The sequence below is a fragment of the Lampris incognitus genome, chromosome 17 (assembly GCF_029633865.1).
Source record: "Lampris incognitus isolate fLamInc1 chromosome 17, fLamInc1.hap2, whole genome shotgun sequence".
Taxonomy (NCBI): domain Eukaryota; kingdom Metazoa; phylum Chordata; class Actinopteri; order Lampriformes; family Lampridae; genus Lampris; species Lampris incognitus.
In genome coordinates, this window is record NC_079227.1 from 2,750,771 (window position 1) to 2,775,718 (window position 24,948).

General features: G+C 44.5%; 1 protein-coding gene across 1 annotated transcript in view; it reads left to right on the forward strand.

Moving 5' to 3' along the window:
• Positions 1 to 4,374: 4,374 nt before the first annotated feature.
• The window catches only part of fscn2b (fascin actin-bundling protein 2b, retinal), a 50,738-nt gene continuing 30,164 nt past the window's right edge, over positions 4,375 to 24,948 (forward strand). Inside the window, exon 1 of the mRNA XM_056297797.1 lies at positions 4,375 to 4,467. Coding sequence (XP_056153772.1) covers positions 4,375 to 4,467 — 93 coding nt within the window. The remainder of the gene's footprint in view (positions 4,468 to 24,948) is intronic.

The following is a 24,948-nucleotide window of genomic DNA, read 5'->3' on the forward strand; positions in this document are numbered from 1 at the left end:
ATGTTACTCACCGGCTTCATCCAGTAGGTGCTGGACATGGACCACGGCTGGACTCAGCTTTACAGTGGTGTCTTATGGGACAAGTGAACAGGAGTGTTTAAACAACAGCGCCCCCTAGGGTCCCAGTCAGACTGTGTCCATGACTGTCCGTCATCTATGACCTCTCTATGGTGCTGGCCAGCTAGTTTATGGGTGTTACTACTACCTACGGGAAGTACAGGCTGCTACTTCCTGCAGGGTGAACCAGGAAGTAGATCAGCAACGTCATCCACCATTGGTCATATTGGACATCTCACACCATAACTTTAACTTTAACTTCCAAATACCTGGTTTAGACGACTGGGTTAAACCGGACTTGTTGAAGCATGTCTGATGCTGCTGTTCAGTTGTCCCATAAGCTAAATGTACCCAGGACATAAAAAAAAACCCAGGATATAACAACCCAGGATATAACAACCCAAGATATAACAACCCAGGATATAACAACCCAAGATATAACAACCCAGGATATAACAACCCAGGATATAACAACCCAAGATATAACAACCCAGGATATAACAACCCAAGATATAACAACCCAGGATATAACAACCCAGGATATAACAACCCAGGATATAACAACCCAAGATATAACAACCCAGGATATAACAACCCAGGATATAACAACCCAAGATATAACAACCCAGGATATAACAACCCAGGATATAACAACCCAGGATATAACAACCCAGGATATAACAACCCAGGATATAACAACCCAGGATATAACAACCCAGGATACAACAACCCAGGATACAACAACCCAGGATACAACAACCCAGGATACAACAACCCAGGATACAACAACCCAGGATATAACAACCCAGGATATAACAACCCAGGATATAACAACCCAGGATATAACAACCCAGGATATAACAACCCAAGATATAACAACCCAGGATATAACAACCCAAGATATAACAACCCAGGATATAACAACCCAGGATATAACAACCCAGGATATAACAACCCAAGATATAACAACCCAGGATATAACAACCCAGGATATAACAACCCAAGATATAACAACCCAGGATATAACAACCCAGGATATAACAACCGAAGATATAACAACCCAGGATATAACAACCCAGGATAAAACAACCCAGGATATAACAACCCAGGATATAAAAAAAACCCAGGATGTAACAACCCAGGATAAAAAACCCAGGATAAAAAACTCCAGGATATAACAACCTAAGATATATAAAAACCCAGGATATAACAACCTAAGATATATAAAAACCCAGGATATAAAACTCCAGGATATAACAACCTAAGATATATAAAAACCCAGGATACAACAACCCAGGCTATAACAACCTGGATTTGAGATCATGGGCCAAGGTCATTGTGTAAATTCAATCGATTTAGATTCCGGATGATGATGGATGAAGTGTCTATGTAGCTGAGTAGGCCTACATAATCTGGATGTGTGTGTGTGTGTGTGTGTGTGTGTGTGTAAGAATATGGATGGGTACTAGTAGATCAGCCAGGTTGGGATGACTGGGTACAGATTAGATGAAGTCATGAACCAACGCGTCTGTTTGCCCCGTAAGCAGAATTTATATATACACACACACACACACACACAAACACACACATATTGTACCAAATTCGGGGGGCACCGCCACCGGGAATCGCCGCAGCCGGGACGCGAACCCGGGTCTCCCGCACCATGGGGGACTAAGTTAACCAGTCGACCAAAGGGTCTGACCCGTTAGCCAAGGGCTAGCGAGTCTAGTCATCCGCGGTCGTTACAGTAACCCCCCTCCTTCGGGAAGCAGCTCCCCGCACTTCAGCATATCAGCGCCTTCATTCCTCTGGGTGCACGTGCTTCCGATGGCCTCCCAGTCTCACCATCCCACTCCTGACACCAATGTAGTGAATTCAGGGGGCAGCCCGGAACCGCCACAGCCAGGACGCGAACCCGGATCTCCCGCACCACGGGCGACTAAGTTAACCAGTCGACCAAAGGGTCCGACCCGCTAGCCAAGGGCTAGCGAGTCTAGTTATCCATGGTCATTACAATATATGAGAGACAGAGACAGAGAGAGAGAGACAGAGAGAGAGACAGAGAGAGGTGGCAGTAACCTCACTCCGACCAGACATGGTACTTCTATCCAGGAGCACAAAAATCATCTTAGTAGCTGAACTCGCAGTGCCCTGGGAGGACAGGCTAGCCGTCTCTCACCAACAGAAGAAAGCCATATATCAGGATTTGATTGATGAAGCTCTCGTCAAAGGATGGTGCACAACCTTGTTTCCCACTGAAGTCGGCAGCGGTGGTTTCCCAGGAACATCAGTCCATCATTTCCTGCAGAAGATGGGTTTGGAACCCAAACAACTGAGGCAAGCCACTGGGGAGATAGCCATGGCAGCTGAGACCAGCTCAAGATGGTTGTGGTTGATGAGAGCCCGCAGTTGGAACCCTCCTGCAGGTGAAGGCTAATTTGGTCTTTGCTGCCCCACTCAGGCGAGGTTCACAGGCTGAGGGGCAAAACACTTGTGACCCTGAGATACCTGCTGAGATACCTGTTGAAGATGCAGAAGGGTTCACCACAACACAAATGCTCTGACCACCCTGCCACCAAGGAATACCATCAAGAGGAGGAACTTGCAACATCTTAGGATGCGCCTGCAGTTTCTGCTTGTTGCAAAGCATCGCTGATGTTTATTTCACACACACACACACACACACACACACACACACACACATATATATATATATGTATTTTTACCAACCCCCTCCCCCCTTCCCCCACTCACTCTGGCCCCATTCGAGTTGATCTGTAGAGTTGCAATCAGAGAAGCAGTGTAACTCAACCCTGCAGGCTGGGCAGGTAAGAGGAGCCACAGCCCCAAGACCCGGGGAGCACTCTGGTTCCTCTGCACTGGGTGTGCACACCCAGGAGTGTGCACGTGTGTGTGTGCGTGTGAGTGCATGCATTGTTTCCAGGTTCCCTCTCTGTGCGATGAGTCGCAGAGTGCAAAAAAAAATGATGGGCCAGAAAAAGCCAGGCTCCCATACGGAGGAGGAGGCGGAGAGAGGGAGAGGGAGGGGGGGAGAGAGGGAGAGAGAGAGAGAGAGAGAGGGAGGGGGAGAGAGAGAGAGAGAGAGAGAGAGAGAGAGAGCAAGAGAGCCAGGGTAACTGAGGCTCCTGGTTTTGTGTTTCGGAGTGAATGAATCCAGAAGCTGCAGCAATGAACCACTTTCCTCCATCACCAGAAACTGAAGAGAAAAGAAGGAACAAGAAGACGACGACTGGAAAGTTCTGTATGACATAGATAGATAGATAGATAGATAGATAGATAGATAGATAGATAGATAGATAGATAGATAGATAGATAGATAGATAGATAGATAGATAGATAGATAGATAGATAGATAGATAGATAGATAGATAGATAGATAGATAGACAGATAGATAGATAGACTACAGTCTAGGAAGGAAAGGCAGAGAGAGAGTAGCCGGAGGATAGAGGAGAGCTCGGGTTGCAGAGGGAGAGAGAGAGCGAGAGAGAGAGTGAGAGACAGACAGACAGACAGAGACAGACAGGAAGGTGAAACCAACAGACGGGAAAAAGAAGAGGTGATGTCAAATTCCGGATTGAATCGTTGGTTTTAATCCTGATAAAGGAACACTGAGGGAGAGGACGAAAAAGAGCAAAAACCAGAAGATGGAGAAGGAATAACAAAAGCAGCCTTTGTAAAGAAAAATAAATAAAATAAATAAAAATCCATTAAATCTGGAAACTGAAAATAAAGCCGCTCGATCTGCAGAGGAAGCCCGCGACCCACAGTGAGTAAACTGCAGGGATGAAAACAGGAAGTTGGGTTTGTGGGCTGTGGAGTTCTTCATGTTTTCTAGTGAACTGATTTCCTGTTTCTCTGGCCTGTTCTATGACATCACCTCCACCCACCACCACCACCACCTTTCCCACACACTCCTCCTTTTTACACCCCTCTTTTATGGAGTTTTTACCCCCCCCCCGTCTGTCTCGCTGTCTACCGCTCCCTCTCTGTCTGTCTCTCTTTCTCTCTCCGTCTGTCTGTCTCTGTCTTTCTCTCCCTCCCGCTCTCTCCCTCCCTCTCTCTCTGTCTCTCCCTCTCTGTCTGTCTCTCTCTCTCCCTCTCTATCTCTCTCTTGGTCTCTCTCTCTCCCTCTCTATCTCTCTCTCTCTCTCCCTCTATCTGTCTCTCTATCTCTGTCCGTCTCTCTTTCTCTCTCCGTCTGTCTGTCTCTGTCTCTCTGTCTCTGTGTGTGTGTCTCTCTGTCTGTCTCTCTGACTGTCTCTCTGTCTCTCTCTCTCCTGGTTGTACAGGTCAGCATGCCTACAAATGGGAACTACCCGTTGAAGCTGCAGTTTGGGCTGATAAACTACGAGAGGCGCTACCTCACAGCAGAGGCCTTTGGCTTCAAGGTAAATGCGTCACTCTTCCGGCAGCGTGTCAAGGTCTCTTACTTGCATTACGCTGAGCGAGGCAGCAGATTAGCTTTACAGACAGCAAGGCTGAAAGATGCTGAAAACAAAATCAGTTCTGTGAGGTTTTCATTTGTTGTGATACAGTATCTATTGCAATAGTAAATAACAGCTATGAGTTCATTTGTTGTGATACAGTAACTATTGCAATAGTAAATAACAGCTATGAGTTCATTTGTTGTGATACAGTAACTATTGCAATAGTAAATAACAGCTATGAGTTCATTTGTTGTGATACAGTATCTATTGCAATAGTAAATAACAGAAATTAGTTCATTTGTTGTGATACAGTATCTATTGCAATAGTAAATAACAGCTATGAGTTCATTTGTTGTGATACAGTAACTATTGCAATAGTAAATAACAGCTATGAGTTCATTTGTTGTGATACAGTAACTATTGCAATAGTAAATAACAGCTATGAGTTCATTTGTTGTGATACAGTAACTATTGCAATAGCAAATAACAGCTATGAGTTCATTTGTTGTGATACAGTATCTATTGCAATAGTAAATAACAGAAATTAGTTCATTTGTTGTGATACAGTATCTATTGCAATAGTAAACAATAGAAATTAGTTCATTTGTTGTGATACAGTAACTATTGCAACAGTTAATAACAGAAATTAGTTCATTTGTTGTGATACAGTATCTATTGCAATCGTAAATAACAGCTATGAGTTCATTTGTTGTGATACAGTAACTATTGCAATAGTAAATAACAGCTATGAGTTCATTTGTTGTGATACAGTATCTATTGCAATAGTAAATAACAGAAATTAGTTCATTTGTTGTGATACAGTATCTATTGCAATGGCAAATACTAGAAATTAGTTCATTTGTTGTGATACAGTATCTATTGCAATAGTAAATAACAGAAATTAGTTCATTTGTTGTGATACTGTATCTGTTGCAATAGTAAATAACAGAAATTAGTTCATTTGTTGTGATACAGTATCTATTGCAATAGTAATAGAAATTAGTTCATTTGTTGTGATACAGTATCTATTGCAATAGTAAATAACAGAAATGAGTTCATTTGTTGTGATACAGTATCTGTTGCAATAGTAAATACTAGAAATGAGTTAATTTGTTGTGATACAGTATCTATTGCAATGGCAAATACTAGAAATTAGTTCATTTGTTGTGACACAGTATCTATTGCAATAGTAAATAACAGAAATGAGTTCATTTGTTGTGATACAGTATCTGTTGCAATAGTAAATACTAGAAATGAGTTCATTTGTTGTGATACAGTATCTATTGCAATAGTAAATAACAGAAATGAGCTCATTTGCTGTGATACAGTATCTATTGCAATAGTAAACAATAGAAATTAGTTCATTTGTTGTGAAGCAGTATCTGTTGCAATAGTAAATAATAGAAATTAGTTAATTTGCTGTGAAACAGTATCTATTGCAATAGTAAACAATAGAAATTAGTTCATTTGTTGTGAAGCAGTATCTGTTCCAATAGTAAATAATAGAAATTAGTTAATTTGTTGTGAAACAGTATCTATTGCAATAGTAAACAATAGAAATTAGTTCATTTGTTGTGAAGCAGTATCTATTGCAATAGTAAATAATAGAAATGAGTTCATTTGTTGTGAAACAGTATCTATTGCAATAGTAAATAATAGAAATGAGTTCATTTGTTGTGATACAGTATCTATTTTAATAGTAAATAGAAATTAGTTCATTTGTTGTGACACGATCTATTGGAATAGTAAATAATAGAAATTAGTTCATTTGTTGTGATACAGTATCTATTGCAATAGTAAATAATAGAAATTAGTTCATTTGTTGTGATACAGTATCTATTGCAATAGTAAATAATAGAAATTAGTTCATTTGTTGTGACACGATATATTGCAATAGTAAATAATAGAAATTAGTTCATTTGTTGTGATACAGTATCTATTGCAATAGTAAATAATAGAAATTAGTTCATTTGTTGTGACACCGTATCTATTGCAATAGTAAATAATAGAAATTAGTTCAGTAATGTCAGCAGGTATGTGCAGCTTTTAACTTCAACAGCTTCGTTAGTATGGAATGTCTCACTCCAGCTACGATTCACATGACTTAAAAGGCGAAATAAAACAGTTGTCCAAGAAGTCATTTAATCAGAATAAATTATATTGTTTGACAAATGTGCTAGGATATTTTTCTTCAGAAGTGATAACATTTTTAAAAAAAAAAAATCACATCTTGCTGGGTCTTGTTTTCTATCAAACAATGAGAGATTTAGTCCAACATCACTGGTGGACCCAGCTGGTCTTTGCAGCCTTTGTGAAGTGACTGTTGCACATGCCCACATACTCTCATTCCCAACTCGTCACACTAATGCAGGTATAATGTGTATAATGTGTAGTAGTATGGGGTATAATGTGTATAATGTGCAGTAGTGTAGGGTATAATGTGTACAATGTGCAGTAGTGTAGGGTATGTGTATAATGTGTGGTAGTGTAGGGTATAATGTGTATAATGTGCAGTAGCGCAGGGTATAATGTGTATAATGTGCTGTAGGGTATAACGTACGGTAATGTAGGGTATGTGTATAATGTGCAGTAGTGTAGGGTATAATGTGTATAAGCTGCAGTAGTGTAGGGTATATGTGTATAATCTGCAGTAGTGTAGGGTATAACGTGCATAATGTGCAGCAGTATAGGGTATAATGTGTATAATGTGCAGCAGCATAGGGTATAATGTGTATAATGTGCAGTAGTGTAGGATATAATGTGTATAATGTCAGTTGTGTAGGGTATAATGCGCAGTAATGTAGGGTATGTGTATAATGTGCAGTAGTGTAGGGTATAATGTGTATAATCTGCAGTAGTGTAGGGTATAATGTGCAGCAGTGTAAGGTATAATGTGTATAATCTGCAGTAGTGTAGGGTATATGTGTATAATCTGCAGTAGTGTAGGGTATAATGTGCAGCAGTGTAAGGTATGTGTATAATGTGCAGCAGTGTAGGGCATAATGTCTAATGTGCAGCAGTGTAGGGTATAATGTGTATAATGTGCAGTAGTGTAGGGTATGTGTATAAAGTGCAGTAGTGTAGGGTATAATGTGTATAATGTGCAGTAGTGTAGGGTATAATGTGTATAGTGTGCAGTAGTGTAGGGTATAATATGTATAATGTGCAGTAGTGTAGGGTATAATGTGTATAATCTGCAGTAGTGTAAGGTATAAAGTGCATAATGTGCAGTAGTGTAGGGTATAATGTGTATAATGTGCAGCAGTGCAGGGTATATGTGTATAATGTGCAGTAGTGTAGGGTATAATGTGTATAGTGTCAGTAGTGTAGGGTATAATGTGCAGTAATGTAGGGTATGTGTATAATGTGCAGTAGTGTAGGGTATAACGTGTATAATGTGCAGCAGCATAGGGTATAATGTGTATAATTTGCAGTAGTGTAGGATATAATGTGTATAGTATGCAGTAGTGTAGGGTATAATGTGCAGTAATGTAGGGGATGTGTATAATCTGCGGTAGTGTAGGGTATAATGTGTATAATCTGCAGTAGTTTAGGGTATATGTGTATAATCTGCAGTAGCATAGGGTATAATGTGCAGCAGTATAGGGTATAATGTGTATAATCTGCAGCAGTGTAGGGTATAATGTGTATAATGTTCAGCAGTGTAGGGTATATGTGTATAATGTGCAGCAGTGTAGGGTATAATGTGTATAATGTGCAGTAGTGTAGGGTATAATGTGTATAGTATGCAGTAGTGTAGGGTATAATGCGCAGTAATGTAGGGTATGTGTATAATGTGCAGTAGTGGGGGGTATAATGTGTATAATGTGCAGCAGTGTAGGGTATAATGTGTATAATGTGCAGCAGTGTAGGGTATAATGTGTATAATGTGCAGTTTTGTAGGGTATAATGTGTATAATGTTCAGCAGTGTAGGGTATATGTATATAATGTGCAGCAGTGTAGGGTATAATGTGTATAATGTGCAGTAGTGTAGGGTATAATGTGTATAAAGTGCAGTAGTGTAGGGTATAATGTGCAGTAGTGTAGGGTATAATGTGTATAGTGTGCAGTAGTGTAGGGTATAATGTGTATAATGTGCAGTAGTGTAAGGTACAAAGTGCATAATGTGCAGTAGTGTAGGGTATAATGTGTATAATCTGCAGTAGTGTAAGGTATAAAGTGTATAATGTGCAGTAGTGTAGGGTATAATGTGCAGCAGTGTAGGGTATAATGTGTATAATGTGCAGCAGTGTAGGGTATATGTGTATAATCTGCAGTAGTGTACGGTATAATGTGTATAATGTGCAGTAGTGTAGGGTATAATGTGTATAATGTGCAGCAGTGTAGTGTATATGTGTATAATGTGCAGTAGTATACGGTATAATGTGTAAACCGGGTCAACATATTCTCGTTCCCAACCCGTCACACCCATGGCAGCTTGGTCAGCGGCCTCGCACTTCAAACTGTGACGCTCGAGGCTCCCTCGCATCCGTCCATGTTCCTGTCAAGCCACCGGAATAAAATGTTGGCATTCAAATCATGGACACATTAAAACCTCCACGTTTCTGAACCAAAAATATCAACATTTGAAGCGATAGCCAATGGTGGTGGAGCCTGTGTCCCCGTCACGGGACAGTCAAGTTTCTGTCTGCCAAGATAAAAAAATGGCTGACCTTCCTTTTACTCTCAGTAGGAAATGCAAAATTTAAGAAAGTTTTGGCATTAAACTGCGTGTTGATAACACTTCTAGCAAGATGTGCTGCTTCACACTCTTAACAACACGTTACTGGGACCACGTCAGAAAACTGCACAACATTTGATATCCAGGAAGTCACATCACAGACACGACCACTGACCATAGACGGTCCAGCCATATACTAGGTACTGACCTCGTCCTGTTTATTCTTTCTTATCCTCTCCTGTCTGCTCTGGTGGCTGGTTGGCAGTAGTGTACCGGGCAGGGCCTTCAGTAACGAACTGCCCCCCCTCACCCCCACCTTCCCCACACATATTTCTCATATGGGTGCCGATACAGCCAACACAACCACATACAAAATACATGATCACGCACTATATGCACTACTGGACCAACACCAACAAGACATCTGATCTTTCACCAGCACAACGCACACCACTGTGCACTATAGCAGCTCCTGCAGCATCACCATTACATCTTCCTTCATGTCACTCAGCAGCCACACTACACTACACACACACACACACACACACACGGCACAACAACAAGTAGAAGCGTGCAGTCGGTAGAGTGCAGATTTCTGCCAGGCGTATCTCCCCTTCTCCGGTGCTCCGACTTGGCGACAAACCCCCACTTCTTTTGCATACTGGGTATAACATAGTGTATCCAAAAAACACCAGTGAGGACTCAGGACTCCAGAAGGAGCTTTTCTTTAGCTTTATTTGTCTTTGGCAGCTTCAACAAACAAAATGAGAGAGAACAGACACACCCGTCTTCTTCTTTATATAGGCCAATCCACTGGACAAAGGATGAAAAGGGGCTGAAGTCACAAGTCTGATTCCATTTTTACTCAGGAAATCACTTGTAAAGCCAGTAGCATTATCACTCACCAACATCTGGGGTAGACCATGGACACCCGAAACTTTTCTTAAGTTTTTCAGTGGTTCCATGACTGGTTGCTGTATTTGCTGGCTAGACATCCATCCATTTAGAATGGGAATCAACCAACACAAGGATCATCTTGCCTAAGAATGGACCTGCATAATCCACATAAAGTCGAGTCCATGGCTTCTCTGGCCATTCCCAGGGATGCAATGGTGCTGTAGGAGCAGACTTGCTGTTTTGTTGACAGACGTCACACTGTTTTACTTCCTTCTCTACATCCTGATCCATCTGTGGCAACCAAAGATATGACCTTGCTAAGCCCTTCATCCTAGACATTCCTGGATGGACCTGATGCAGCAACTTTAGCATCATTTTTCTTCCTTGTTGGGGATAACTACTTGAGCACCCCACAGAACACATCCATCATGAACATTTTGCTCTAAACGTCGGCTGAAGTAAGGCATGAATTGAGGCTCAACTGTAGAAAGCCATCCTTTTAGAAAAGCACTTTATTAACAATAGTAAAGTGCTTATTAAACCACCATCTCCAAACCCATCAGAGATGCTGTCCACCGAAAAACGTGAGTAATTCGCTACATTCTTCAATAACGAAAGTATTGCCATTAGACAGAACATTAGTACCTCAAGATCCAGTAATGAACCTACCCTCCGGTTCTCCAAAAATGTCACTACCACCATGTCTCACTTTGACCCTCTAGACCTTAAAAGTCTAGACAAGATTGTTGGGCAGCTCAGGTCCTCCACCTGCTGCTTGGTACCTCTCCCTACCACATTTTTAAAAAAATGTTTAATTGCACAGCACATTATGTTTTAGAAATTATTAACTGCTCTCTTCAGTCAGGTATATGTCCTGCAGCACTTAAGACAGCTGTTGTTAAACTACTTCTGAAGAAGAGCAATCTTGATGCCACAGCTATTACCAACTACAAGCCCATCTCCACCTTACCATTCCTCAACAAACTATCAACGCTCAAGCTCGGAGTTGATGACGACGCCGGGCCTAGCACTGATACGTCTCAGGGCCCCTGGGGCATTCTGCCTCTAAACATCAAAATTTGATTGACTGATGATACAGTCACTCAAATTTGTAATCAGTTTGCAGCTTTGGGCTTCAAGAAAAGGCTAGCAACACCATCAGTGCTGGTCCAAGGAGCGGTGATGCATTTCGACATAGGAAATCCCTGCTCAGCCCCACAACAGAACAAGCAATTGAATTCAGACACATTTCAGGCATACTTCATTTAACTATGAAAAACAAATTATGATTTTGAGTTTGACAGGGCCAGCAGAGAAGGCCCTGATGGCCCTGACAGCCCACCACTGCTGGTTGGTTCCAGCCACCTGACCAACGCATGACATATGTGGATTGATGAAGCATTGTGCAGCCACCATTCAAATGACAACAACGGAGTAGAAGTCAGATTCGGGAAAGATAATGTTGCAACGCAGAGCAAAGGACAATGATCCGTGTGACACACTGACAGAGCTTTAGGGCAAGTCTGAACCTACTGGCCAAATGGTGTGCATAAAAAGCTGCAGTAGAACACAAAGTAATCTAAAAACAAAAAGGATGGCGAGAACATCAAATCAAAATGTCTGTGAATGTTCTCATTCATCCAGGTCATAGTTATCCAAAGGAATTGAATCAAGTGCAACTGCAACTGGACTTGGTTATATAACCAAGTCCAGTTGCACTTGATTCAATTCCTTTGGATCAAATCAAAACCATTTCATTGCCTAATGGGTAGACTACCCCCCCCATAAAAAAATACACAACATGTGAATGGGATGGGACAGTCATCATTCTTTTCCTCAGGCATGGGATTGGTAATGGGACAGGAATAGTTTTGTGGGAGTGGGATGGAACAGGAGTGAAAATATGGTCAAAATTAATTTTCACCCATTTAACAATTAGATATTTAAAATCTGATCACGCAAATGTGTTACCATCGCCTTAAACCCCTCAGTGTACTGTCAATATAATATTTACAACTTCAAATTGTAGGAAATACACTAATATTTTTTAAAATTACAATGACCTTGAGCTGCGGCATGCAGCTTTATACAAATCAGCACCATAGTTGTAGTTCTTCTGGTTTGCAAAATGGCGTAAATAGGGTCACAAATAATATAGCTACAGAATATATCAACTATTTATACTGCAGCCGAAACATAAATTACATTGCATTTCGGTGGTTTATTTGGGGGGGAAAAGAACACAGCCCTCTTATCGTGTGATGTAAAAGCTGCAATGTAAACAAGATGTGCGCGCAGAACGTGCGGCAAAGCATGGCCGAGGAACAACGTGCGAACCCATGAAACTTCCAGATGACATGATGTAATATACTGGGATAACGCCTAACTTAAGATTCATTACGGAAACCGAGACAGTGGTGTATGTCGTGCAGTTCTTTAATCCATATACACTCAACAGCGCATGTCTACAACAAAGCAAAGAACACACCCAGCACTCGTGGAGGGAGCTCCAATGCTGCCATCTCAATGCCTCAACACTCAGTAGTGTAGTGTATCGGCATTGAGATAGCAGCATTGGAGCTCCCTCCACGAGTGCTGGGTGTGTTCTCTTGTTTCTGCAATACAGCCTACTTTGGAGCAGTGATGGCATGTCTTTCTTAAACCTGCATACCCGCACGTTGTGCTTACCCCCACATCGGTAGCATGGCTGTGGCTGCTGCTGTTTGCTGTCATCACTCCTCTGAGCTTGTTGGTAGGTTTTCTTTACATCATCTGTTTCCATCTCTACCTGTCCTCTTCATCTTCCTGTCACGCCAGCTACCTGCATGTCCTCTCTCACCACATCCATAAACCTTCTCTTTGGACTTCCTCTTCTCCTCTTCCCTGGCAGCTCCATATTCAGCATCCTTCTCCCAATATACCCAGCATCTCTCCTCCACAATCTCAACCTCATCTCTCTTGCTTTGTCTCCAAACTGTCCAACCTGAGCTGTCCCTCTAATATACTCATTCCTAATCCTGTCCTTCTTCATCACTCCCAATGAAAAGCTTATCATCTTCATCTCTGCCACCTCCAGCTCCACCTCCTGTCTTTTCATCAGTGCCACTGTCTCCAAACCATACAACATAGCTGGTCTCACTACCATCTTGTAAACCTTCCCTTTAACTCTTGCTGGTACCCTTCTGTCACACATCACTCCTGACACTCTTCTCCACCCACTCCACCCTGCCTGCACTCTCTGCTTCACCTCTCTTCTGCACTCCCCGTTACTTTGGACAGTTGACCCCAAGTATTTAAACTCATACGCCTTCGTCACCTCTACTCCTTGCATCATCACCATTCCTCTGTCCCCCCTCTCATTATGCATAGGTATTCTGTCTTGCTGCTACTGACTTTCATTCCTCTTCTCTCCAGTGCATACCTCCACCTCTCCAGGCTCTCCTCAACCTGCACCCTACTCTCACTACAGGTATCAATGTCATCCGCAAACAGGTTTTCTGATAGTGCACTTTATTTACATTACCGTGTTCCTTCAGTTCCCCTGCTCCTTCCCTTGCCGTCTGGAGTGTTAGTGCTGGGTCTGAGAGCAGTTTTCTCTGAACTGCTTTTGTCTTTAAGCCGCCAACAAAACGGTCACGGGGTGCATCGTTACGGCGTGTGCCGAAATCACAGCGAGTCGCCAGCTGCTTCAGTGCTACTACGTAGTCCGAGATCGACTCCCCCTCTTGCTGGCTGCTTCTCTGGAAACGGAACCGTTCGGGTTTGCCCACGGGCTCCGGTTTATCAAGGTCCCTGGGGGCCTTGCTCAGCACATGACAGGTCTGTGTGCTAGGCTTATCAGGACTCACCACCTTTTCCATTAGTCGGTAAGCATCTGCTCCTATGACTGACAGGAGCACACTGACCTTTGCCCCGTCATCCACATTGTTAGCCACCACCCACTGTTCCCGGCTTCCCAGGCCAGACTCAGAATCTCCCTTCCCCGGCTGAACTCCGCCAACGCTCCGGTCTGAAATCAGGGATCGGTGACAACCTCGCGTCATTTCTTAGACGTACTTACATACACCAAGAAATGGAACTTGGTTTCCCCAGCTCACAGCAGGGTGACACACAAAACACACATCCAGAATTTCCCAAAAACGACACCGCCAAAAACGTAACAACAGAGAAGCAAAAACAAACCGTTGACAACACCGTCCAGCCCGCAGCGCCGTCCACGGGCAAGTCCTCTGTCCAGAGGACGCCGCCATCTTGCCAGCTCCCGTCGTCACCTAGCCGTAGCTTAGCTATCTAGCTAGCTCTCGTCACCGCTTTGTGTTAGCCGTTTCTTAACGCGACAAAATGTTGGTCTGTGATCTACTTCCCGCAGACTAGTATCGCTTTGGTGGATTTGTCTCATCCCGTCCTCGTCGCCAGACTGTAATATTCTGGGTTTGCGCCTAACTTAGACACGTTACGGACACCGAGACGGCGGAGTAGGCGTGGGCAGAGCCCTAGATGAAGAAGAGATCTGCGTCACTGAGGGGTCAGAAGGCGAGAGGGTCACGTGGTTCATGTAGCCGCCCAATAGCTCCAAACCAAGCTCGGCGGGTCATTTACATGAACTGCTTAGCCGCCATTTCTGCTAACTACTGTAACCAATATTGTCAGATTGTTACATTGATATATAGATACTAGAAGAACCCCGCTACAATGTAGCGGTTTGGTTATCCACCCGTCTAAATCTCCGTCCTCTTCATCCTGCCAGCTAACCGCCTTCCCCCTGCCCCTAAACCCCCCCCCCACTCCAACTCCCCCCCCCCAAATGCTCAGAATCATCTGAAATGCTGAGGAAAGTGGTTTTTAGCCATTTTAAACTACTAATAACACCCGTTAGCCCTTAGTTAATGGGTCTGACCCTTTAGCCGAGCGGTTAGTGACGTCGCCTTGTGGCGCAGTACACCCCGTATCGAATCCCGCACCGGGCAAGAAACTAATCAGTTACACCATTTTTAGAAAACGCATATTTTGCATAATTATTATAATTAAGAAGAACCCCGCTACAATGTAGCGGTTTGGTTATCCACCCGTCTAAATCTCCCTCCTCTTCATCCTGCCAGCTAACCGCCTTCCCCCTGCCCCTAAACCCCCCCCCCACTCCAACTCCCTCCCCCCAAATGCTCAGAATCGTCTGAAATGCCGAGAAAATTGGTTTTTAGCCATTTTTAGAAAATGCATATTTTGCATAATTATGCATAATTATTATATTAAGAAGAACCCCGCTACAATGTAGCGGTTTGGTTATCCACCCGTCTAAATCTCCCTCCTCTTCATCCTGCCAGCTAACCGCCTTCCCCCTGCCCCTAAACCCCCCCCACTCCAACTCCCTCCCCCAAATGCTCAGAATCCCCTGAAATGCCGAGAAAATTGATTTTTAGAAAATGCATATTTTGCATAATTATGCATAATTATTATAATTATTTTAATTTTCTGCTATTTTTCTGGTCCTCTCTGGAACAATACATACCACCTCCAAAAAAAATTAGGATCATAAGTGCATTTTTGCAAAAATGCATATTTTGCTTAATGCCAAAACATTTCTAAGTCCCAGAAATTTTTTTTTATATAGGTGAAAAAAATCAAAGATGCTCAGCATCATCTGAAATACCGAGAAAAGTGGTTTTTAGCCATTTTTAGAAAAATGCATATTTTGCATATTTATGCATAATTATGCATAATTTTAATTTTCTGGGATTTTTCCCTTACTCTCTGAGACAATACCTACCACCTCCAAAAAGAATTAGGATCATAAATGCTTTAGTTTTCAGTCCCGCTATCTACACTAACTAACACACACACACACACACACACACACACACACACACACACACATTACGAAAATATATGAGTAGATAGATATATTCCAACGTGACACATATTCTATGCGCATGTGTAAGAACATTGACGAGCTGTCACGCTTTAAATTACATCGTTAATTTGATTCAAACGTGCTTGTAAAATGGTCATCATTAAACTGTCAGCTGTAGCTTCTTACCTGTAAATTAACCTTGGATTAATGCGAGAAACACAGCTTCACCATGGAAACCCTGTTGCCCCGGCGGGTCGCGCTGTGTGGAACTATCCGGGCTCCCATGATCCGCCATTGCTGTTAAATGATTGGCCCATTGACGTCTACAGAGTTGACGTCACTCTCTCTTTCTAAGGCTCTGGGTGTAGGTCGCGCAGTTCTTTCACAGCGCATGTCTACAGCACAGCGGTGAACACGTCCAGCACCTGTAGAGGGCGCTCCAACACTGCTATCTCAATCCCAGTACATTACATGTATAACACCTACAGTTAAAGGGAGAAAAGTTCGGAATGTGAGGAAATGGAGATGTCAGAATGTGTTGAAGGTCGAAGCCAGGAAGACGGACAGCATTACGGGTCGAAACTTACGCTCAGCACCGGACAAAGACTCCCCGGTCCGTTTCCGCTCGCTGAAGCTCGGCGCACACGTGACGTCACCAAGTCGCCAAACATCGGCTGGAGGGACGTGACCGAACACGTGACGGACACACCAAGTATATTTACCAGAGAACCGCGACGCATACGGGTCTCTAGAAGCAGACCATGACGTTGTTGGTGCACGTGTCCGAGACCGCTTTTACCAGCCGCTGTCCAAGGAAAACGAGCTTTGCTTCATCAGGTCGAAGGTCATGCAGCCCTCGTGGTTTAATTGTGTGCACGGCTGAATTGTTTGTACTCAACAAAAGCTGAATTGTTTGTACGGTTGTGAGATCGAGGCTGCAGTCAAACTATGACCTCAAACATCACGACACAAGAAAGCTGATGGGATCGTGTGAAACTTGAGGAGGGCTAGGCATTACAACTCAAGCTTAGCTTGGGCAGTTGCTCTGCCGGGACAGCGTCACATGTGGAGCGGGTGCTGACACGTGACATGTGGAGCGGGTACTGACACGTGACATGTGGAGCGGGTACTGACACGTGACATGTGGAGCGGGTACTGACACGTGACATGTGGAGCGGGTACTGACACATGACATGTGGAGCGGGTACTGACACGTGACATGTGGAGCGGGTGCTGACGTGTGTTCAGGAATCAGGAATCAGGAATCAGGAACACTGTTTGTCGTTTCACTTCATGCACTTGCGTAGACGAAGTGAAACGACATGCCGTCCCCCCCAGGCCACAGCAGTACAACACAAACAACACACATATCCAAACTAACACACATACCCACACTAACACACATACCCAAACTAACACACATACCCAAACTAATACACACACCCACACTAACACACATATCCAAACTAACACACATACCCAAACTAACACACATACCCAAACTAACACACATATCTAAACTAACACACATACCCACACTAACACACATATCTAAACTAACACATATATCCAAACTAACACACACACCCACACTAACACACATATCTAAACTAACACACATATCCAAACTAACACACATACCCAAACTAACACACATATCCAAACTAACACACATACCTGTAATGTTCTGTGCCCTCTGGCTATGTTAACTTATAACATTAATGAAGCAAGGACGACTTCTCTCGTGCTGGGTGTTTATTCACCGACCGGATTCCGACTGACGTTGTTACGTACATCACGTGACTTTGTTGTGGCGCTACGGAAAGCCGTAAGGGACATTAGCAAATCAAATATTACTAGCAAATATTACATCTCCCTTTTTCTGAAAAGTGCTGCTTTCTCTGCAGAGATACAGACCACGTTGAGCATGTTTATAAGCGAATACAATCTTAATAAGAAAGAATATGAAAGTGGAACTCTTATATAACTGGACTGCAACAAAGTAGTGTAAAACATTTCCTTCACTGTCTAAATGTGACACCGTAATAACATTTCATCTTTTTTTTTTTTTATTTCATTACTGGTAACTGCAAACAGCAGGTAGGTACACAAGGTAAGTGAACGCTGTAAATATTTCTTTTCAAAACATAGCAGGTATAGTACAGGTTGGTGTAAAATTCTCTTTTTTAACATTCATAAGTCAAGGATTTGTCTTGGTTTGATCGTGCGACCTGACCTCGTGGTGTAACCAGGCTGTGTGTCTGGTTGTCGCTGATTGTTCGTGTCTGGAGGTTCAGCATGCTCTTGCTGATGGGCTTGTGTGTTGTTGTTAGCGCTGGTAACAGTCTGCTGTGAAGTGTGTGTGTGTGTAGTGTGAGTGTTCACTCTGCTTTGTCGCAGGTGTTGACGGTTGCGTTGGTAGATCTGACCTTCTTTGGTTTGGATGTGGTAGCTCCTGTCTGTGTTCGCTGGTCTTTCCACAGTTGCAGGTCTCCAGGATCCATCCTCCTGCCGGAAGCGGATTGGTGTGCCTGCGGGCAGGTGGGGCAGAGGTTTGGCTGTTCGGTTGTAGTATGCCTGCTGGCGCTGTTGACATACCTCTCTCCTTTTGTGAACATCCTCCTGACTGGCGATCTGTGGCTGCAGGTGTTTTGCTGTTGATGGGAGAATGGACCGCAGCCTCCGACTCATCAGTAGCTGTGCCGGTGATTTCAGGTTGTCCACCGGTGTGTTGCGATACTCCAGTAAGCTCATGTAGGGGTCTTTGTTCTCAGCTTTGGCTTTGTCCAGGATGCGTTTGGCCGTCTGGACAGTCTTCTCGGAGAGGCCGTTGCTCTGTGGGTAGTGGGGGCTTGTGGTGGTGTGTGAGAAACCCCATGTCTGTGAGAAGTTGCGGAACTCACCAGAGCTGTAGCACGGACCGTTGTCGCTGATGATAGTCTCGGGGATTCCGTGTCGAGCCATTGCTGCTTTCAGCTTCATGATGACGGCAGATGAGGTGCAGCTGTAAAGTCTTTCTAGCTCGAAGAATCTGGAGTAGTAGTCCACAGTGACTATGAAGTCCTGTGAGTTCCATGTGAATAGGTCTGTGCCTATCACTTGCCACGGCCGCTCGGGTATGGCGTGTGACATCATTGGTTCCTTTGCATTTGCGCTGCGCCGTTCTTGGCATATGCTGCAGTCTGCTACCGCATCCTCGATCTGTTTCCCCATGCCAGGCCAGAACAGTAAGTCTCTTGCTCGGCATTTGCTTTTTTCCACGCCAAGGTGGCTGGCATGGATGCGCTGTATCATGTCCTTGCGAAGCTTTTGGGGGACAATGATTCTCTCACCTTTGAACAGGATACCGTCCATTTCTGAGATTTCTGCTCTGTGGTTCCAGTATTCCTGGATGCTGGGCGGGCACTTTTTCTTTGTGTCTGGCCAGCCAGTGAGTGTGGCTCGTCTGAGTGCGGTGAGCTGTGGATCTTGCGCTGTTTCCTGCTTGATTTCTGTGAGTCTTGTGTCGCTCACAGGGATGTTGCTGAGGACTGTGTGCACTTGGGCCTCCATCCCTTCCTGTAGGTCACTGTCGTGGTGTTCTATTGACTTGCGTGACAGTGTGTCGGCCACCGGTATGTCCTTACCGGGGCGGTGGATGATTTGGATGTCGTATTTTTGGAGCGCCAGGATCATCCGTTGCAGCCGGGGTGGTGCTGCTGCCAGTGGCTTTTTTAGTATTGCCTCCAGAGGCTTGTGGTCTGACTCCACAATCACTTTTCGTCCATACATGTACTCGTGGAACCTCTTGCAGCCGAAGACCACAGCGTAGAGCTCCTTCTCTATCTGTGCGTAGTTTTCTTCAGTGCTGTTGAGTGACTTGGACGCATAGGCAATTGGTTTGCCATCTTGGAGCATGACAGCCCCAAGGCCACTTTTGGATGCATCCACTTGGAGTCGCAGCTCTTTCTGCGGGTCGAAATATGAGAGTACTGGACCTGGGTGCTGTGTAATGAGATTCTTCATCTCTTGGAACGCCTTGTCGTGGACTGCATCCCACACAAACTCACTGTCCTGTTTCAGAAGCTGTCTGAGGGGTGAGTTTATCTGTGAGAGGTGTGGAGCAAATCTGGCGAGGTAGTTGATCATGCCGAGGACTGTCTCCAGCTCTGCTTTGTTCTGTGGGGGTTGCATGTCCTTGACCGCCTTCACCTTGTGTGGGTCTGGTTTGATGCCTTCGTGTGAGAGCGTGTGGCCGAAGTAGCTTACCTCGGACACGCATATGTGACACTTGTCGGGGTTGAGCCTCACCCCTCGCTCCCTTGTGCGCTTCAGCATCGCTCTGAGACGCTGGTCATGTTCCTCTTTAGTCTTGCCGAACACTAGTATATCGTCCACTATGGCCGTCACACCGTCCAATCCTTCATATGTTTCATCCACGCGTCTCTGGAACTCGTCTTGAGCGGACACGATTCCGAATGGCAGTCTGAGGAAACGATACCTGCCAAACACTGTGTTAAATGTCGTCAACATTGAGGATTCAGTGCTCAGTTTGATGGCCCAATAGCCTGACCGCGCGTCTAACACGCTAAAGTACTCAGCTCCAGCAAGCTTTGTGGTGGCGTCCTCCAGCGTGGGGAGGGGGTAGTGAGGTCGTTGTATCACTTTGTTAAGAGCTCTGGGGTCTAAACACACTCTAAGTTTGCCTGTCTTTGGCTTCTCAACAATGACGAGTGCGTTCACCCATTCTGTGGGTTCTGTTACCTTACAGATTATGCCGCCTTTCTCCATGCTGTCAAGCTCGTCCCTCAGTTTGCTGCGTAGGGCGACGGGGATTCTGCGTGGCGGGCAGACGACCGGCGTTGCATCTGGTGTGACGCGGAAGGTGCACTCGCCTGGGAACTCTCCTATTCCCTGGAAAACATCTGCATACTCATCCATTATGCTCTGTGATGTGACATTGTTTTCCTCGCTCACAGCCATCACTATTTTTACCAAGTTTAGGTCACGGCATGTTTTCATTGCCATGACTGGTGGGGCGTTTGTGTCAATGACGTAAAAGTCCAGCATAATTGCATTGTCTCTGTACTTACATTTGAGTTTGCATGTGCCTTTCACGCTCAGCGCGCCTCCTCCATATTCAGTGAGTCTGTGTATTGCTGGTTTCAGTGTCACATTTTTGAACAGCGCCTGGAACAGGTTGGTGGGAATAGTATTGGCCTGTGCCCCAGTGTCTAGTTTAAACTTTACCTTCTGTGGAGGTGTGCCAATTCCAACCTCTACGTAAGCCTGCTCGTTGCTTTTTCCGTTGTTCTCTATTGAGATGCAGTCTATGTACAGCTCTGTCTGTTCTCCCACAGCGGTGCTCTCCACTGTAATGTTGTCGAAGTACAGTTCTTCCTGCTCTCTGTCAGTGGTGTACTCTTCTGGGTTCTCTCCGACGGCATGTACTGTGCCGCGGTAGTACTTTGTCTGTCCCTGGGAGCTAGACTTGCATACTTTAGCAAAATGATTGAGCTTCTTGCATTTAATGCATTGTTTACCCTTAGCTGGGCAAGTGGCTTTAGCGCCGTGTAGCCCTCCACAATAGCTACACGCCCTAGCGGCGGTGCTAACGTTACCCTCCCTTTGTCTGAAGTTAGCGTTAGCTGCTTTGGGTGCGTTCGGTTTGTAAGTCTTTCTGCCTATTGCGTGCACCGTTTCATGTGTGCTGCCCTGGCCCATAGACTTTAGCTGTTGCTTTGCTAGCTCGTGTGAGCGGGCTACATCTATGGCCTTTTCTAGCGTTAGCTCAGCTCCCTGGCTAAGTAGCTTTTCTCTCACTCTGGGTGAGTTGGTGGCAAACACGATGCGGTCCCTGACCATCTCGTCGGCATTTGGGTAGCCACAGTCTTTGACTAGGAGCTTTAGCTCAGTTACAAATCGTTCGAAGGATTCACTCTCTCCCTGCATCTTTTCATGAAATTTATATCTGGCATAAATCGGGTTTGCTTTGGGGGTGATGTACTCAGTGTACTTATCGTAGTACGTTTCTAGCTTCTTGGCTTGTTCTCCGCTGAGTGTCCAAGTGTTGTGCACATCGCGCCCTTTTTCCCCTATCCAGAGCAGGAGGTAGCTGCATTTCTCCTCTTCATTCTTCCCGCGCAGGGGGCCCGTGAACATTAGCTCCGTTGTTTGTCGAAATCGTCTCCATGCTTCAGGTAAGTTCGCCGATTCCCAGTCCATCCGTGGAGCTGGAACGCCGTACGAATCCATATTGGGTATTTAAACTCCGCTACTCTGACACCATGTAATGTTCTGTGCCCTCTGGCTATGTTAACTTATAACGTTAATGAAGCAAGGACGACTTCTCTCGTGCTGGGTGTTTATTCACCGACCGGATTCCGACTGACGTTGTTACGTACATCACGTGACTTTGTTGTGGCGCTACGGAAAGCCGTAAGGGACATTAGCAAATCAAATATTACTAGCAAATATTACAATACCCACACTAACACACATACCCAAACTAACACACATATCCAAACTAACACACATACCCAAACTAACACACATATCCAAACTAACACACATACCCACACTAACACACATACCCAAACTAACACACATATCCAAACTAACACACATACCCAAACTAACACACATACCCAAACTAACACACATATCCAAACTAACACACATACCCAAACTAACACACATATCTAAACTAACACACATACCCACACTAACACACATATCCAAACTAACAGACATACCTACACTAACACACATATCCAAACTAACACACATATCTAAACTAACACACATACCCACACTAACACACATATCCAAACTAACAGACATATCTAAACTAACACACATACCTACACTAACACACATACCCAAACTAACACACATATCCAAACTAACACACATACCTAAACTAACACACATACCCAAACTAACACACATATCTAAACTAACACACATATCCAAACTAACACACATATCCAAACTAACACACATACCCAAACTAACACACATATCTAAACTAAACAAAAAAATCAGTCCAAGGGAACGAACGCCAGCCAGGGTGACTGTCAGAACCGCCGGTCTGCATGGGCTAGCAGTTAGCTTAGCCCGCCCCGCTCCCGCGTCCTGTCAGGCCGCCCTCGTGTTACCGGAACTGTTGGTCATATGGGCTAGCAGTTAGCTTAGCCCGCCCCGCTCCCGCGTCCTGTCAGGCCGCCCTCGTGTTACCGGAACTGTTGGTCATATGGGCAAGCAGTTAGCTTAGCCCGCCCCGCTTCCGCGTCCTGTCAGACCGCCCTCGTGTTACCGGAACTGTTGGTCATACGGGGTAGCAGTTAGCTTAGCCCGCCCCGCTCCCCCAGCCATCAAACGAAGACAAAACTGAGACGCAGGCAGCCGTGGACAAAGACGCTGCATGGACGGTACTGGGTGAGGCCGCCGCAACTGTGAATTCGCGCCGCCATCTTCCCACACCGGAAGCGGAAAAGATATTGTCCAATCGCAACCCTTATTTGTGTAAGGAACGGATACGTGCCAGAGTTCAAATGTTCTCCACAAATCTTCGCGTTTCTTATCTGCCCCTCTGACCACGTCTCCCCGTCCTCCCGACGGACCGCATGAATCCACGCCTGTCTTCTTTGGTTTTCGGCGGCAGTTTTCCCCTTCGGCCTGCCGTGAAAACGCAGAGGCTGGTTTTGACCATCTTTACGATTTGTACAACCGCCACAGCTGAGAGGCGTTTCGTTTCGCTTTACATCCATTTCTCCGCGATGCGCTCTTCCAACTGTACCCTGCAGTAGACACGTTATCGGACCCTTTAGTCGCCTGGTTAACGCTGTCGCCTGCGGTGCGGGCGACAGGGGTTCGCGTCCCGGCTGTGGCGGTACCCGGGCTGCCCCCCTGAACTCGCTGCAGAACGTTTACAAACGCAAGACTCGCGGCCTCTTTTCGCCTCGCAGTCTGCACACGCGCATTTGGCGCACAAGGGAACACGTCTGTACAAATAGCTGCTGGTTTATTTAGGATAGTTTAGCAAGCAGCAAAAAACCGGAAGTGTTGCATTCCAGCAATTTTCTGGTGAGACTTGAAAGAATCTTCGGAATGACCAACAAACCAAAGATCCTATACGTTCATCGAATGAAGATAATGAAAATGAAATATTATCAGAACACATTTTAATTCCAAAACTATCTTAAAATATTGCATTTTCCACTCAGAAGAAAAGGGATGTCAGCCAGACAGAAGCTTGACAGTCACGTGACGTGGCCATAAGTTTAAATGTTGATATGAAACGTATTTTTAGTTCAGAAAAGCTGAGATTTTAACATATCTGTGTGTATCGGAGTTAAAAAATGCACTCAATTAATTTCTTTATTTCCAATTAGTATTTTTGAATTCATTTATCATTTAATAATTCTGTTAAGTATTTGTGAATTTTATCTTATTGAGTTATTGTTTTAATTTACAGTTGTTAATATTCCCTGCGGAAATGATGTTGCCTCACATCACTCCTTCTGTACCTCCTATGCTTCCGTAGCTTCCGCCTTCCCCTGACAGTGCCATATTGCATTGACGAGAAGTATGTTGTAGGGTAATGTTATGCTGCCAACAGCTATTTATATGCACCTACACTTGCAACAGAGTAGAGGTGCAGAAGAGAGACCAAAAATGCGTTGTCATTGTCTTCTGTAGCGCCAATAAATGTTGAAAAACAGTCCTTGAGAGTTGCCTCGTCTTATGCCACATCCACATCCATATCACTGGGGCGGAGACCCGTCTGAAGCCGTTATATGGGCTTTGCAGAAATGTAGGATGCCAACATTTTATTCTGGCAACTGGGTTGTTTTTTTCCACCGGACCACTATTGCTATCTATTGACCACTGATATCTATTGACCATTGCTATCTATTGACCATTGATATCTATTGACCATTGATATCTATTGACCATTGCTATCTATTGGCCACTGCTATCTATTGAACAGATCTGCACGTGCAAAACTGACGATAAAGGGGTACCAAGGCC